This window comes from Cyphellophora europaea, assembly GCF_000365145.1.
Source record: "Cyphellophora europaea CBS 101466 unplaced genomic scaffold supercont1.1, whole genome shotgun sequence".
Lineage (NCBI taxonomy): Eukaryota > Fungi > Ascomycota > Eurotiomycetes > Chaetothyriales > Cyphellophoraceae > Cyphellophora > Cyphellophora europaea.
The window spans coordinates 774,090-789,854 of NW_008481797.1; the positions used below are offsets into that span (position 1 = coordinate 774,090).

The 15,765-nt window shown below is 53.8% G+C and overlaps 9 protein-coding genes across 9 annotated transcripts; 3 read left to right on the top strand and 6 right to left on the bottom strand.

The window, feature by feature from the left end:
- Window positions 1-223: 223 nt before the first annotated feature.
- HMPREF1541_00265 (T-complex protein 1, zeta subunit) lies at window positions 224-1,855 on the bottom strand (the record flags this gene model as incomplete). The annotated part of the gene is made up of 1 exon (XM_008712571.1): window positions 224-1,855. The coding sequence occupies one exon, from the start codon at window positions 1,853-1,855 to the stop codon at window positions 224-226; it is 1,632 nt and encodes a 543-aa protein (XP_008710793.1).
- Window positions 1,856-2,356: 501 nt separating this feature from the next.
- Window positions 2,357-2,719, bottom strand: HMPREF1541_00266 (uncharacterized protein; the record flags this gene model as incomplete). The annotated part of the gene is made up of 1 exon (XM_008712572.1): window positions 2,357-2,719. One exon carries the CDS (start codon window positions 2,717-2,719, stop codon window positions 2,357-2,359), a length of 363 nt encoding a protein of 120 aa, XP_008710794.1.
- Window positions 2,720-2,831: 112 nt separating this feature from the next.
- On the bottom strand, window positions 2,832-3,470 carry HMPREF1541_00267 (uncharacterized protein; the record flags this gene model as incomplete). The annotated part of the gene is made up of 1 exon (XM_008712573.1): window positions 2,832-3,470. The coding sequence occupies one exon, from the start codon at window positions 3,468-3,470 to the stop codon at window positions 2,832-2,834; it is 639 nt and encodes a 212-aa protein (XP_008710795.1).
- Window positions 3,471-4,166: 696 nt separating this feature from the next.
- Window positions 4,167-4,676, top strand: HMPREF1541_00268 (uncharacterized protein; the record flags this gene model as incomplete). Its single annotated transcript, XM_008712574.1, has 1 exon — window positions 4,167-4,676. One exon carries the CDS (start codon window positions 4,167-4,169, stop codon window positions 4,674-4,676), a length of 510 nt encoding a protein of 169 aa, XP_008710796.1.
- A 1,090-nt stretch (window positions 4,677-5,766) lies between these two features.
- On the bottom strand, window positions 5,767-6,660 carry HMPREF1541_00269 (uncharacterized protein; the record flags this gene model as incomplete). The annotated part of the gene is made up of 1 exon (XM_008712575.1): window positions 5,767-6,660. The coding sequence occupies one exon, from the start codon at window positions 6,658-6,660 to the stop codon at window positions 5,767-5,769; it is 894 nt and encodes a 297-aa protein (XP_008710797.1).
- Window positions 6,661-7,283: 623 nt separating this feature from the next.
- Window positions 7,284-8,051, bottom strand: HMPREF1541_00270 (uncharacterized protein; the record flags this gene model as incomplete). Its single annotated transcript, XM_008712576.1, has 1 exon — window positions 7,284-8,051. The coding sequence occupies one exon, from the start codon at window positions 8,049-8,051 to the stop codon at window positions 7,284-7,286; it is 768 nt and encodes a 255-aa protein (XP_008710798.1).
- Window positions 8,052-8,969: 918 nt separating this feature from the next.
- Window positions 8,970-10,409, top strand: HMPREF1541_00271 (ATP-dependent rRNA helicase RRP3; the record flags this gene model as incomplete). The annotated part of the gene is made up of 1 exon (XM_008712577.1): window positions 8,970-10,409. One exon carries the CDS (start codon window positions 8,970-8,972, stop codon window positions 10,407-10,409), a length of 1,440 nt encoding a protein of 479 aa, XP_008710799.1.
- Window positions 10,410-10,778: 369 nt separating this feature from the next.
- HMPREF1541_00272 (T-complex protein 1 subunit gamma) lies at window positions 10,779-12,512 on the top strand (the record flags this gene model as incomplete). Its single annotated transcript, XM_008712578.1, has 2 exons — window positions 10,779-11,079; window positions 11,128-12,512. The coding sequence occupies 2 exons, from the start codon at window positions 10,779-10,781 to the stop codon at window positions 12,510-12,512; spliced, it is 1,686 nt and encodes a 561-aa protein (XP_008710800.1).
- Window positions 12,513-13,554: 1,042 nt separating this feature from the next.
- Window positions 13,555-14,598, bottom strand: HMPREF1541_00273 (uncharacterized protein; the record flags this gene model as incomplete). The annotated part of the gene is made up of 1 exon (XM_008712579.1): window positions 13,555-14,598. One exon carries the CDS (start codon window positions 14,596-14,598, stop codon window positions 13,555-13,557), a length of 1,044 nt encoding a protein of 347 aa, XP_008710801.1.
- Window positions 14,599-15,765: the final 1,167 nt, after the last annotated feature.

Consider the following 15,765-nt stretch of genomic DNA (forward strand, 5'->3'; position numbering starts at 1 on the left):
CACACAGTACAGCGAAGACTCATGCTCTAAATCTCTTTTCTCATTCATGGGTATCTCAGCTGACATATCAACCGTAGAGCTAGCGCCCTCCTGCCCAATGCAATGCTGGAAGTTTTTTCTCTTCCTGGACTTCCTTGTTCGTTTGTCTATCCGTCCGGCACGCGACCAACTTGCTTGTTCTCGCTGCCTGCCCGCTCGTCCCCCATCCCCTGCTGGGATTTTTTTACTCCATCTCCGGCGCGCCGCCGCCAGGCCCACCCTGCCGGCTCATCTGGCGCGCCTTCAACAACTCATCGCACAGCAGGAAATTGCTCGTGATGCCGGCGCTGCTGGAGATGCTGTTCCTCAGCACGCGGTAGCTATCGAAAACACCCTCTTGCACGGGATCCATGGGCTCGCCTGTCGTCAGATCCAGGCCCACGACGTTGCCGTCGGCGAAGCCGTCCTGCAGCGCGGCGATGGCGTCCTGAATGTCGTGGCCGCTGTTGGCCGCGAGGGTTTTGGGGATGATGAGCAGGGACTTGGCGAAGGCTTCGATGCCGTTCTTTGCTTTGCCTTTGACCTGCTTCTGGAAGACGTCGGACATGAGGTGCGCGGCGGCGGCGATCTGGAAGGAGCCGGCGCCGGGGACGACGCATTCGTCGACGATGGTGTTGTAGACGGACCTCAGGCCGTCGCGCACAGCGTCGGTGATCTGGGTGATGGTATGTTGATTCGGTCCTTTGATGAGCAGGGTCACGGATTTGGGGTCTTTGACTTCTTCAACGAACGTGTATTTTTCCTCACCAAGTGTGTGCTCGTAAACTAAGCCCGCCCAACCGAGCACAGAAGGGTCTAGGTCATCGACGCTGTTCTGGGCTTGGCCACCACAGACAAATTGTAGGCGCTCCATGTTGCGGCGCTTGGCGCGACGAAGAGCCAGGATACCATTCTTGACCAGCACGTCGAGGGAGAGCGGGTCAATGCCCTTTTGGTTGATGAGGACGAAAGACTTTTTGGGGTCGTTGCCGCAGACTTCGTGTTTGAGGGCGACGATCTTCTTGAGCTTGTCATCGACAAATCGACGTTCCGAGGCGACAAGCTTGTCGCGCTGCTGGGCAGAGTTGTAGTAGAAGCTCGAGTTGATTTCCGTTTTTTCGTATTCTAGAGAGACGTTGAGGGTGAGGATAAAGGCATTCTCGACGCGCTTGGGCATATCAGGGTGACGCGCGCCATGATCGAGGGCCAGGCCGCGGATGAGTTGCGTGTCAGAAGCGGTGCGGTGCTGCATCTTCATGATTTCAATCATGTGCAGGTCGGGCTTCTCAGGCTTGCGCTGGATAGCGAGGACGGCGTCGACTATCGAAGGGGTGAGCTGTTCTGCCAGCGTCTTGTTGATCTTAGTGGACAGTGACGTCCGCGCAACGGACATCAAGAGTTCTCTGTCGATTTCCCTTGTGACCTTGAAAGAGTCGAGGAACTTGAGCGTCTCGTCTCTTGCTAGATCGTACCCATCGACAATCACTCGGGGGTGCAGTCCTTCTTGGATGAAGCGGTCCGCCTGCTTGAGCATCTCGCCCACCATGAGCACAACCGAAGTAGTTCCATCACCGGTGATATCGTCCTGAGCGGTGGCAGCTCTTGCGATCATGACGGCCGTAGGGTTTTGTATTTGCATCTCTTTCAAAAGCACCGCGCCGTCTTTCGTAAGTTTGATCTGACCCGAGCCATCCACCAGCATCTTAAGCGTACCTGACGGGCCTAGATTAGATTTAAGGACATCTTGTAGGCCTTCGCCAGCGTTGACATTGGTTCTGAGCGCTTCACCTCTCCGCCTGCTTTCGGCCTTTGGATTCAAAAGTTGAGTGGCCGACATATTGTATGTTCAGGGGCAAGGGCCCTTGGTAAACGTTCTCGTAGGCCACTAAGTTGCGATTCTTGTCGCTACTGGCGGAGAACGATCGCTGGGAAGTGATGGGATTGAACAGTGTTCCTGTTGATCGGTTTGAGTCTCCCCGCAGGCAACTTTTTGATATTCGCGGTGGGTCTCTGCCAAGACATAGCCTTGGAGGACCGCTACCTCAGCCTCATTGAGGGGCATTGCTTGTGCTCTTGCTTCTTTCTTCGAATCACAATCTCCCGTGTGTATATTGAAGAGTCACGGCATTGAAGCAAGGACTGAGGTATACATTTTTGAGTCAGATTGTCATTCGAGATTCTACCTGATCATCTCAAAGATATCTCATCTCTGCTCTAGGCCTTGTCTGATAGCAGATGGCAAGGTCTAGCTGGCTTGTGAATAGCCCTGCTCTTCTACTCTACAGGCCTTTTCAGAACCGGATAGTACCGGCCGCGTCAGTACGCAGACCCATAGCCATCAGTTCTTCCACTGGCTGCTTTTCGTTCCACCAGCTGCCAGAAGGCTGACCTCAGGCGCGTCCGGCCGGTCCAGGACCAGATCGCCCTTCTGCATGACACGTTGATATGCCAGCCGCGCAGTACAGTCACCGAGCCATCTGAGCAAGTTGCCAAAGCCTTTGAGACTAACTTGTGGTCCGAAATAGCGCTGTGTGGTGATGATAAATACTGTCAATATGTCCGCCAATGTGAATTCCCCAGCAGCCAGCCACTTGTTAGCTGCCAGTCGATCGTCAAGGTGTCTCAGCGCAGCTTGGAGGCACTCTTTAGAGAAATGCTTAATCATAGAATTGTCAGGCCCATCTGCCGATTCTGTGAACATCTCGGTAGCGAAAGCCGGAAACAACAAGCCACTGGCTTGGTGGAACCGGTACAGGTAGTCTGCATAATGTTGGTCGAACGGTCGTGTTAGCTTCTTCGATCGACAGTAGGCTTCAATCGTTGTTCTCGTCCTTCATCATCTCTCGCCGAAATTGCTCCGCCTCTTCCTGCATCTCTTGCTCAGACCGTGGCTTCCTATCCGAATCAGGGCCAGCGGAGAAGGCGCGATGATTCTTCCTTTGCTCTCTCGCCTGCTGCATCTCGAAGAAGGCTTTGCCCAGATTTCCCGGCTCACCGTCCATCATGTCATAGATTGAGTCTGCACCGCCTTGGCTATCAAGATCGTGAGGTTTTCGTGGTATGATGTGTACGTGCACATGGGGAATCGATTGCCCAGCGTCGATACCATCCTGCACAGCCACATTGAGTGATGAGGCGTGAAAGACGCGTTCGAGCGTCCGAGACACTCGCTGAACGGACAAGAACAAGTCTGCGGTTTCCTCTGCCGTGAGCTGTGATAATCGCGGGACGCATCGTGTCGGGCAGACGAGCACATGGCCTGGCACTAACGGCTTGAGGTTTACGAGCGCATAGCTCAGTCTTGTTGGCGATAAATGGAACACCTGGCTCGATATGGAGAAAGGGCCGAATTTGAGACTAGAGATGAATTTCCCGACAGCCATGTTAGCCTCTTTCGTGTCTGCTGTCTTGGGCGGCTCGGTGATCTTCTTTGAATTGGTACCGGCACGCATACCTGACGGAATCGGTCAGGGCACTTTCAAATACCTGAACGCCTCCCGTAATAGTTTTTATCTGATCCGGTTGATGGAGTTCGTACCTAACGAAAGAACGAAGTAGCAGTTCGGTTTGCAACTAGCGAGAAGCAGGTGTAGTCATGCTCAATATGCAGGGCAGGGGCAGATCTGAGCAGTACCGGAGATTGCGGAGATGGTCTCGGCGGCTTGCGCCGCCTTTTCGCGATCTATCCGACAACCTCTACCACAATTTGTGCTCATGGCGCCGAACCGGTTTCGTTGCTGCTTCCCTTCGCGGTGTTTAGACGTCTGTGCACGATATGCCGAACCAGCGAACGAGTTTCGCGTACCAGGCGGGTCGAGCGGGCCATGGCAAGAACTCCGGGTGCCGTATCTTGCAACTCAATCCGTTCACCTGTGGTGATGGCTCTGATATCATCGCCCTACAGCACGGCATCTTTCTCCCTCGAAGTGGCTGAATATATGTGAGATATGTGGAGATTCCCAGCTGCTTATTCAACAGCAGGACTCGTTGAGTAGGGCCGACCCACGAACAATATATATGGACATGGTAAGTCGACGATGAGCTGGTATTACTGTCCAGCTCTCAGAAACTCTCAAACCTGTCGTTTCCGTCCAGTCTTTTCTAGTCTTGGGATTCGTCGAACCCGTCCGCTCATTTCTACTGTCACAATGAAACCGTGCAACCTTCTGTCCGGACTTCTAGCTCTCGTCAATGCTTGTCTGGTTGTTGGCAGACCCTCAAACTCCGGATGTACACGTCTGCAAGATGGTAGCGGCCCAGTCCCCATCCCAGATACAGCCAAGAGCTTCCAAAACTCGTCACTGTTTTCTACGTTTGCAGTTCAAGCACGTGCACCGGAAGGATGGATGCAAATGTACTCGAACCTCAGCAGCATTACTGGCACCAATACCACCGGCTATCTTGGCTTCAGCCTCCTCGAGTCGTATGACACTTCCCTCTGCTCGGCTCGGTGCTTGAAAAAGAAGAATTGCATAGGCATCAATGTGTACTTCGAGCGGGCGCCAACCGTCATGCCTGGGCTAGCCTGTTCAAACCCTGCCTCAACAACACTGATCAAATGTGCATATTTCGCCTCAGTCGTCAAGAAGGACACTGCCATCAACTCTGGTTATAAGGAGAAAGACTTTGATATTGTCTATGCCGGAAGCAACGCATAGTAAGCCTCCCTGCATGGGAACGATTTGTCGCTCTACCCGAGAGCTCCGTGATCTCGTTTGTCACAGGATATATTCGAAGCAATCTGACTGGTCTTCTAGTATGCAACAGTGGCTCGATGTCAACAAATCAACAAACTCGTCAGTCCCAAGAACCAACTCGTCCACCACAGTGACCAGAACGTCGACGACTGCTATTACTACCCACTCGAGCTCGTTGCCTGACTTGCCGAGGCCGAATTCTCCAACAGCTTCTAGTCTGTCTCGGAGCTCAAGCACTGTGACTCTTGGAGGAGGCACATCCACAGCTGGATCGCTTACATCTAGCTCAATGCAGCGTAGCTCGCAATTCACAATCTCAGGAACGACAAATGCTGTATCTTCAACCATTACGTCGACTGTATGGTTGACCTCCACTAGCATATCATCTTCTGGAAGCGTTCCATCCGATAGTAGCAGCTCAAGCACTACTTCTACGCCGTTTCCCGGCGGTAGCAGCGGCACTGCAATTCGTACCTCATTGACCATCTCCGGCCTGACATCGGCGATCACATATTCATCAGTTTCAGCGACCTCAAACAGCCCAACCACCTCCTTCAGTCAACCTCGCTCAATTTCAAACTCCTCCACGGATTACACAAACCGCTTCGCGTCGTCGACCACAGGTGTCACTGTACCTTCTTACTCTTCTTCCTCCACTGTCCGTTTCGGCCCGGCCACGACTTCCGTCCCAACCACTTCTCCACGCCCGAACTTGGTCACCATGACTCCTGCGTCTACCAAATCTCCTGCCTTGTCGACTGTTGTATCGTCAACTGGTGCAAGTCCGTCCCATCCGCACCAACAGCCGCACAATTGGAATGCTTGGGCCGGCTTCAATGGCGCATATGGACACTGAGCGACATTCCTTGGCCGAAATGGTGGCGGTATCAGTGCTGCTCGGAGTCGTGACTTGAACGGAATGGTGGGGATGTGTTTCGGCTGGAAGGCTTGTCGATTTCTCTTTTTCTGGGACCACTTGTAATCAATAGCTTTCGATTCTCTCTTCTCTTTGTTGTTTGATCATAAGCTTCATCGGCACATCTGCCCCACTTCAAAGTGCCGCAGGCACCTTGTCCACGATCGGACTTATCATTTTTGCAATAGCCTCGTACGAGGAAAAGAGTATGCCACCTGCAACGACGGTTCGTCCAAGCCTCATGGTGCTTCCTCGCCAGAGGCCCTTGACGCCGTAGTCTTTGATGATACTTGTGAATGCTTCTACGATTCCGGCGCCTCGAACACTCTGAGCTCGGGTCTTGAGCGTGTCGAAGGGCTGCGTGGCGAAAACAACAAGTGTACCCGCGACCGCTCCGTTGCCGAATATCGTCGCCGTATTCTGAGGTATATCTCTGACCCTCTGAAAGTCTTTGAGGATATTGTAGACGCCCAGCCTAACGGCGGTTGAGCTAGCCTGCTTCATGGTCGTGGTAACATATCCACGATACAAGGACTTCATCAAGCCATGTTCGGCTACGAGCGTTTTCGTGCAGTGCCACGCACTGCGGAACCGCTTCTCGTTGCGCGCATCGTCTATCAGCGCGGTCTTGATTCTCTCGCTTGGCGTGACCGCGAAGGTGCTGGCGACAATTCCGGATGAGATGCCGGCTCCTAGGTTCCTCAGAGGAGACAGAGTGCCGGTGTCGGGATCCTTGAACTGCTCTTTGATGGTGTCGAAAGAAACACAGCGGATGGCGTCCTTCGCGATGGTCCCGGCGATCATGGTCGAGCAGCCCTTGTACAGCGACCGGGGACCTTCCTTCTGGATGACATCCCTAAGTACGGCGATGGGGTTGCGCGCGGCGGTGGCGCCTTCGTCCTTGAGCTGTACGCGTGTCTTTGCGAATTCAAAAGGGTAGGTGATCGAAATCTCGACGCCGCCCGCGAGTCCTCCCGCAATCAGAGAGACAAGCGGAGATTTGCTTGCATTTGTATCCCCAGACACCATGACGCCGATAAATGCTCTGTATCCAAATTAAGCGCCGAAAATCGAAAATTAAAACCGCGGTCCCCAGCAATGGTTCAGACAACGCCGATTGGTAACGAATTCTTGGAAATTTCGAGTATGAGTCAGGGATAGCTGTAGAGAATAATGCTTCACATTGGAAGCTGTCGAAGAGCGGTCGAGGTTCGGGGAGGCGGTCACTGTGACGTTAGCCTCGGCTCGGGGCCGGTCGGAGGGAACTCCGTTAGGCCTGGAGGTACCCCTATTGCTCAACGCCTTGCGCCGCGCGGGCGGAATAAAGGCAGCGGTGGTCATGTTAACGCGAGCACTATGGGAAGCAGATGATATGTCTAGATTTGGGCCGACTATGAACCCACGGAGTGATTTCAAGCCCTAGTAGAGGACCCTTAAAAATCGTGCTGTTATGGGACCCCCCTGTGAGAGGAATTGCAACTCATGTCACAAAGTCCCGGCCATATGAATTATTTGTGCTTGATATTGGTTTTGCACTCTGCGACTGGTGCTGAGAAAAGACCTACTGTCCTTCCACTCGAATAGTCCTCCATTCCATCACATCGCTCCGTAGTATGCCCCCCCCCCCCCTGGCGCTCCCTCAAATGCCGGAATCATTGCCACTCCTCTTCTCCGACGAAGCGCTCTCGTTCTACCCAAAGCTCTGCATCAGGATCCCCAGCTGAGGGAACGATGAGTGTATGGTCGAAAGTCTCGGTAGGCACAGGATAGACGTCGTGCCAGACTGACATACGGTCAAGGTTGACGAGCATGATTTCTTCATGGCCGTTTCCTAGCACCAGCTGAACAGTGAGGCATGCTTCCCATTTCCTCTCCATGTAGAGGTGTGGGTTAATTGAAACCACATAGGTATGCCTGCTGAGGATGAAGCGTACGAATCTAATATGGTCACATTTTCTGGGACGTTTTGGCACTCTGAGGCGGAATTCGCTCGGAGCATCGATCGTGAGGCGCCTTAGGTTGCTGAATTTGCCGACATGTTTTTTGAAGTCAGGCAGGAGCTCGGTCTTGGTAAGAACAATTGCGGTGATGTTAGCCCATTTTGCAGGATGGACGTCGTGCCAGGTGAAATAGCAGATAGACGACTGACTGGTGAACTCGAATCTGTTATGAAAGTAGAAGTGGCCACAGGCTTCGCTTAAGATTTTGCTGCATGTCAACAAGATCTGGCATCTCTCACCAGCGGCAAATTCTCCTTCGTAGGTCTTGAGCCAGCTGCAGACTTTTAGCGTGTTTCCTGCGAACAGCTCATGGTAGATTGAAAGTCGAACTTGCTTTGGGAGGTCTAGGAAGAAGAAACCGTGTAGACGGCGGCATCGGGAGACGGCTTTTGCGCAAGCTGTGGCAGAGAGCGTGGACATTTCGTCGTCTTCTGGAGCAGCAGAGGTGGTAAGAAAGCTAGAAGTTACGGACCGTAGTACAGATCCAATACCGCGGAGTGCAGCCAGCGTTGGCATAACTAGAGCTGCATTCTAGCTCATCAACTGGCAGCTGTAGTATCTTGGAGCCGCAAGGTTGCAAGTGTGCAAGAAAGAAATGCGTGACGTCAGAAGCAATCGATGCGAGGCCAAAGTGAATGAGAGAAGCATCAACGGAAGCCACGACATTTGCATCTTCCCGCCTCGACTTACTGCAGCCTTCAGACGACCGCAATACCCCATTATGACCACCGTCTCTCCTCACCGTCGTCCTCCTCGACCGAGACCTTTCATGTAGCGGCTACCTTAGAGAAAGGGCAAGATTTCAGCAAAGGAGTGGGAAGGGTGCTAGTCCGACTGACTGTTCATGGAGCTCCTTAGTACCTTGAAGGCTGCGAAATGTGTCAAAAGGGTTCATCGACAGGGGTCGAAAGGCCCTTGCAAAAGTTGCAACCACGACGACAACCATAGACCGCGGCGATGATATGTCTTCACCCCCAAGAGGTAGGTATATGCTGAAAGGGGGAACAGTCGTATGGGTCAGCTACTGATCTGGACATGGCATGTAGTTTCCATGATGTCGCAAGTTAGCGAACACTACCATGTTCGTGACTTTAACCAACGTCGAATTGGATTGAGAGGCCGACAAGAGGATACAGTCCTCTACACACGAGAGAAGGCCGGGGGAGGAATGGAGAGGGACGTTGGGCTTGGAAATGCACCTAACGCTTCCTGGCTTAGCCCTATCTGATAATGCGGGTTGGAGATCTGAGAGACAATTTTTTGATCTCCAACCGTTCTGGCGACAAGACTGCCTTTTCTTCCTCCGTGCAGTTGTTGATGGCCTTCGCGACCACCACGATGCCAGCCCTAAAGAAACGCAAACTCAGTCATGAGTCTGTTGGTGATGACGGCGATTCCACAAGCCATTCGAATGTGCAGAACGAGCAAGTACAAGCCACCCCCACGCGAGCTGAGAGTGCGGGCAGCAACGATGAGGCGAAGAAGGAGCCAAAATCTTTTCAAGAGCTTGGAGTCATAGACTCGCTCTGCGAAGCCTGCATGTCTCTTGGCTACAAAACCCCAACACCGATCCAGGCCGAGTCGATACCACTTGCCTTGCAGGGACGAGACCTAATCGGCCTGGCAGAGACCGGTAGTGGGAAAACAGCCGCGTTTGTGCTGCCAATCCTGCAGGCACTCATGGCGAAGCCACAACAGCTACATTCACTTATACTTGCACCGACGCGAGAGCTGGCGTTTCAAATCTCCGAAGCAGTTGAAGCACTTGGATCCTTGATCTCGGTCCGATGCGCCGTACTCGTTGGTGGAATGGACATGATACCGCAGTCTATCGCACTAGGGAAGAAGCCTCACATCATTGTCGCAACACCCGGTCGGCTTCTCGATCACTTGGAGAACACCAAGGGCTTCTCTTTGCGGCAGCTGAAATACCTGGTTATGGATGAAGCCGACAGACTTCTCGATCTCGACTTTGGTCCTATTCTCGACAAGATCCTGAAAATCCTACCCAGAGACGACAGAAGAACGTATCTCTTCTCCGCAACAATGTCCAGCAAAGTGGAAGCATTGCAGAGGGCGTCACTTCAGAACCCGCTACGTGTCGCCGTATCACAAGACAAGTATCAGACAGTGTCGACTCTGATTCAGAAGTATCTGTTTGTTCCGCACAAGCATAAAGATCTGTATCTCATTCACGTCTTGAACGAGCTAGCGGGCCAGACTGGAATTATCTTTACGCGTACCGTCAACGAGGCTCAACGGATTTCGATCCTACTGAAAAAGCTAGGTTTCTCTGCCGTTCCTATTCATGGGCAACTGTCTCAGCAGCAACGTCTGTCGGCGCTAAACAAATTTCGAGCCAAATCAAAGAATTTGCTTGTCGCTTCAGATGTTGCCGCTCGGGGTCTTGATATCCCGTCGGTGGACCTAGTGGTAAACTTCGATCTCCCCCATGACAGCAAGACTTATATCCATCGAGTTGGTCGTACAGCGCGTGCTGGAAAAAGTGGTAATGCGTTCTCTTTTGTGACTCAATACGATGTCGAGCTCTGGCTACGAATTGAGAACGCATTAGGGAAGAAGCTGGAAGAGTACAAGGCTGAAAAGGAAGAGGTGATGGTTCTGTCAGAGAGAGTCAACGAGGCCCAGCGTGCTGCTATCTCGGAAATGAAGGAGCTGCAGGAGGATCGTGGCAAGAAGGGTGCCACCTTACGGCATAAACGCACAAAGAAAGGAGTTGGAAGAAGTAGAGACGATATGGACAGAGATGAGGGTTAAGTCCAGAAAATAGCGGTTGTGAGCCGCATAATTGATAATATGCAACAAGGCATTCTTCCGCAGCACTCTGTCTACCGTCGCTTTCTCCATGAGTCCATGCTGACTTACGACTTGGTACAATCATACTCGTGACCCTTCCAAAATTCAGCCTCGCCTCCCAGGCTGCGTCTTGGCGCCTGCGGGGAGATTTTTGGCACGAATTTCCAATGCCCTCCGGACGACAGCAACTCGCGCTCACGAACGATTTCTCGAAGAACGTGTGCAAAACCTCACCCGCAACTCCAATTCCTGACAATCCTGTTCTGACCCGCCGCTTGCAAAACTTATAGCAAAGTATTCCGCGGGCAAAGCGGCCCACGAAGCATCAAGATGCAGGCCCCAGTGATTGTGATGAATACTGGTGCTGGCGACAGACAGGTCGGTAAGCAGGCGCAGATATCAAACATCACGGCAGCAAAGACGGTCGCAGATATCATCCGGTCATGTCTCGGACCAAAGGCTATGCTGAAGATGCTTCTCGATCCTATGGGTGGTATCGTCTTGACGAATGATGGCCACGCCATTCTACGAGAAATCGAGGTAGCCCACCCCGCGGCAAAGAGCATGATCGAGTTGAGCAGGACTCAAGATGAGGAAGTCGGAGATGGCACAACGACGGTCATTATTCTAGGTATGCGCTTCAAAACGATCCCCTAGGCTTTCACTGATCCATTTGCAGCCGGCGAAATGCTTGCACAGGCCCTCCCCCAGCTCGAACGACACATTCATCCTGTTGTAATAATACAAGCCTACAAGAAAGCCCTCGCCGATGCCCTCGCGATCATCGAAGAAATCTCTCTTCCCGTTGACATCTCCAACGACCGCCAGATGATTTCGCTCATCAACTCTTGTATCGGTACGAAGACCATCTCCCGCAACGCAGACCTGATGTGCAGTCTTGCCCTCAATGCCGTCCGCATCGTCGCACAAGACGCTGCTTTCTTCTCCAACGCTACTGCCTCACAAGCAACTACCAATGGCGTATCCTCCACCCCACAGAAGAAGCCACAAGAAATCGATCTGAAACGCTATGCTCGCATTGAGAAGATCCCTGGCGGGGAGATTGAAGATTGCCGCGTCCTCGACGGCGTCATGCTCAACAAAGACATCACTCACGCGTCCATGCGTCGGAGAATCGAAAATCCCCGTATCGTCCTCCTCGATTGCTCTCTTGAATACAAGAAGGGTGAATCGCAAACCAACATTGAAATTACAGATGAAGCGTCATGGGAACGTATCCTTCAAATCGAAGAGGAGCAGGTCAAGAAAATGTGTGATGCCATCCTCGCGCACAAGCCCGACCTCGTCATTACAGAAAAGGGTGTGTCGGATCTTGCTCAACACTACTTCGTGAAAGCTGGAGTCACTGCCATCCGCCGGGTGCGCAAGACAGACAACAACCGTATCGGAAGAGCTGTGGGTGCCACAGTCGTGAACCGTGTCGACGACCTCGTTGATTCAGATGTCGGTACGCAATGCGGGTTATTCGAGATTTCCAAGATTGGCGACGAGTATTTTACCTTCCTGACGAAATGCAAGAACCCCAAAGCTTGCACCATCCTCCTCCGCGGCCCCTCAAAAGATATTCTCAACGAGATCGAGCGGAACCTTCACGACGCTATGGCTGTCGCCCGGAATGTCATGTTCGAGCCCGCCGTCTCACCTGGTGGCGGCGCAACCGAGATGGCTGTCGCCGTACGCCTGGCACAGAAAGCCAAGAGCGTGGATGGCGTCATGCAGTGGCCATACAAAGCCGTTGCGGATGCCATGGAGGTGATCCCGCGCACGCTGATCGAGAACTGCGGCGGCAGCCCCATTCGGGTTCTGACGCAGCTGAGGAGTAAGCACGCCGAGAAGCAGCACAGTTTTGGCGTCGACGGCGACACCGGTGCCATCACAGACATGAAGCGCGAAGGCGGCATTTGGGAACCCACTGCAGTGAAGATGCAAAGCATCAAGACGGCCGTGGAGAGCGCCTGTCTGTTGCTACGAGTGGATGAGATCTGCGGCGCCAAGAGCGCGCAGCAAGTGGCTAATCCTGGCGCTGGGGGCGGAGATGACTGAGCCTCCAGGAGGACGATGATATGAAAAAAGGAGACGACTTGATGTCCGTTGGTCAGCATTGGGAGGTGTAAACCGGAGGGGGCGAGGGTTGAGGGGAAACAAGTGCTCAGGCCCGAAGATCTGATACCCACGTAGTAAAAAGCATGCCTGATGAAGGACACTTTTGACAAAAGATGCATAGAAATAGAACAACCAAGACATCAATTCCCGGGACCCATTCCGGTATTGCGCCGGTTGTCTGGCACGGTGCCCGTGCCCCTATCCTTCTCTACCGTTCTTCTCTCTCTCTCTCTCTCTCTCTCTCTCTCTCTCTCTCTCTCTCTCTCTCTCTCTCTCTCTCTCCTATGAACAAGATTGCAACGTTTTTACCTCAATCGGTGGTCCCGTCTCTGGCACAACGTGGGCCATAAATCATGATGCGACTGCACTAAAGTATGCCGTTCCCTCTCGGCGGCCCCGTCACTCCAGCAGGTCTTTCCATGACCCGGTCCGGTCTTGTCGTTGTAGGATATAAACATCAATTGAGGCCCTGCTGCAGCATGTCCAGAACGACCTTGTCCGAGCCCCGTCTCGTCAGCTCAGCCCAGCCCAGCCAAGTCTGTATAGCGCCCCCTCGTGGCCTCAGCCCAGCCCCGTAGCTTGAGCCCCTTCCTGCTTGCCGTTCCGCGTCTCCCGGCTGCCTCTTTCCTCGCTCCTTAGGCTTTGAGTGGCCACTTCCCCGGAGGAGCGATGCGTGGGGTTGTATCTCATATCATGTCATCGGTGTCGTCGTTGCCTCAGAATCGTTACGTGCAACCCATATCTTTGGCTGTACTTGCGCCTGCTGCCGCGCCTGTTGTCTCTGGTTTGTGCGTTGTCAAGAAAGAGTGACTCACAAGACGGCCCAGACAGGTTGAGATGACTTTGGCCTGCCAGACAGACAGCTGGGAAAGTTCCTTCGTTCGCTACGAAACGTCCCATAGCCATCTCCCCATCATACTACAAAGCAGATAGGCGGCACACTTTCCCCACGGCCTCGTTCAGCAGTGTCTATATCGTGGCACTAGCACATGATGACGCCCAACTTCCGCGGGATCCTCAGCGGCATAGGCGCGGATATCGACGCGCTCCTCTCACGCTCCTTCTCCTTGCCCTTCCCATTCCCACTGTTGGCAGCGTCGGCCGCCCCTGGCGCATTCTCGTGCTCCGGCTGTCCACCCTGGGTCCACGACGTCGGCCGCTGCGCTGCCGGCATGTTGATTTTGCGTGGTATCCGTCCGCCGCGCGTGTTGACCTGCTCAGCATAAAACGCCAGCATCGGCGACACTTGCACTGGTTTCTGCTCGGCGGGGTTACTGCTCCCGCTACTGCTGCTCTCGGTCGGGCTGCTGTCAAGAGATAGTTTGTCCGCGGAGCCTAATACCTCGTCGATCGAAGGCTTCTGCCGTGACGAAACGGGGGAGGTCTTGTCCGGCGCGGGCTCAGGGTGGGTTATGAGGCCCTGTAGAGGATCCTTGTCGTCTGAGCGGGCGAGTCGGCCGCTGGAGAAGACTAGCTGTGCGACACGGTAGGTGACGCCCTCGTGCTCGTCTAGGTGGTCACATTTGGCGATCATGTTGCCGATACGGAGCTGCTCGCCGTCGTCGAAGAGTCTGTCGAAAGCTTCGGGTCTCTTGGGCCTTGGGGGCGCGGGCGGCTGGTTGACTGCTTCTTCGACAGGGTCGTCGCCACACGTGCAGAAGCTGTTCTCACCAATGCAGACTTTGGGCACGACGCCGTCGCCGATGTGCTTGAGCATTAGCTGGAGGTAGCGGCAGGCGGAGATGCGATCATGGTGGAGCGTGGTCTCTAGGATCCACTTGATGGTGAGGCCTTCATCGTTGATGAACTTGAGGAGCCGGTCGGCGGACCTAGTGCGGATCTCGTTGGTGAGTGGGTCGAGATCGAGGATGGGGTTGATGACCGCGGCTTCCTCCGTAACGGGATCGAGGACGATGTAAGTAGTAGTGCCAGTGAGTCGTGAGGGAAAGGCATGAACGACAGGCTGGGGCATGGATTGCGGATCGATGGGGCTGGTGAGCAGATCTTGTGAGGCGGGAAAGGTCATGGTAATGTCGAAAGAGTTGGTGTATGCGTGTGGTCGAGGACCAGGCGCGGAGCGAAAGAGGCCGTTGATAGAGCTCACAGAAGCAGCCCGGGGAGGAACAGCGACGCGGGGACGTCGCGAAGCTAACGAAGAAGGTTGAGAGTGGTCTGGGCCCGGGCTGGGAAATGTTGATAAGGGCGGGTAGTTGAGAAAGGTGGCGGACGCCATGTCAGGCCGGGAGTTGTTTGTGGGAGGGAATCGCCGCGGTCTCGCCAAGCCTCCACGTTGAGCGTTGGGGGCGGCCGATCACGAGTACTCCGTGAGAAGAGCAGGAATGTATAATTAGATATCTTCAGGCTCGGGTAGGATGCGGGGGACAAAACCCGAGCATGTTCAGGAACGGATCGAGAACCAGAGAGGGGGCGGGAATGGTAATCAGGATCGCCAACCATACTTGTAGTTTGAGAGCTATCTAGAAGATTGGTCTGGCCTCGACCGTTGGCCGGCAGCATCCCGTGCTGACGTAGAAGATCAAAACGTTATACCGGGTCGAGGCAGGCCTGATGCCAGTGCAAGATAGAGCGTAAGTGGGCACCCCGTAGAGGAGCTGAAAAGGTGAGAAAGCCCGGAAGTCCGTAGTGATCGGGAGCACGAAATAAGCCCGAAAGAAGGATTGGCGCCGCAGTGTAGTCATTTACCGGATCAGGTAGCCACAAAAGCCGCATCTGCAGGCTGTACGAAGTGGTCTGCAGGGCGGAAGCTAAGAATGCGAGGCTCTCCCGATCACGGCGACCAGATGGGGCCCCCCTGGTTTCTTGTCCTGAGGGTGAAAGGTCCTCTAGACAGTGGCGATGGGATTGAGCAGGATGCTGTTATACAGAGCGTGCGGTCCCATCAGATGTCAACCATGGCAATCGGCAGCTCTCCTCGTCGCTGTTTTCCGGCTCAACGCGATCAGTGGGCCCGCTAAGGTCCAACAGCCAGACCATTGGAACTTAATGCACAAGAAGGCATCGAGCACGTGCGACCGAAATAATGGAGTCCTCCGTACATGAAGTGGATATGGAGGAGCAGTAGTAGCAGCGTAGGAGATGCAGTCGATTGATTTGCTGCCTGGATATCACTGCTCCTTAGCTAAAGCATTACACCCTCGAATGCGTCCTCGTAGGCACGCCACAGCCAAGGGCT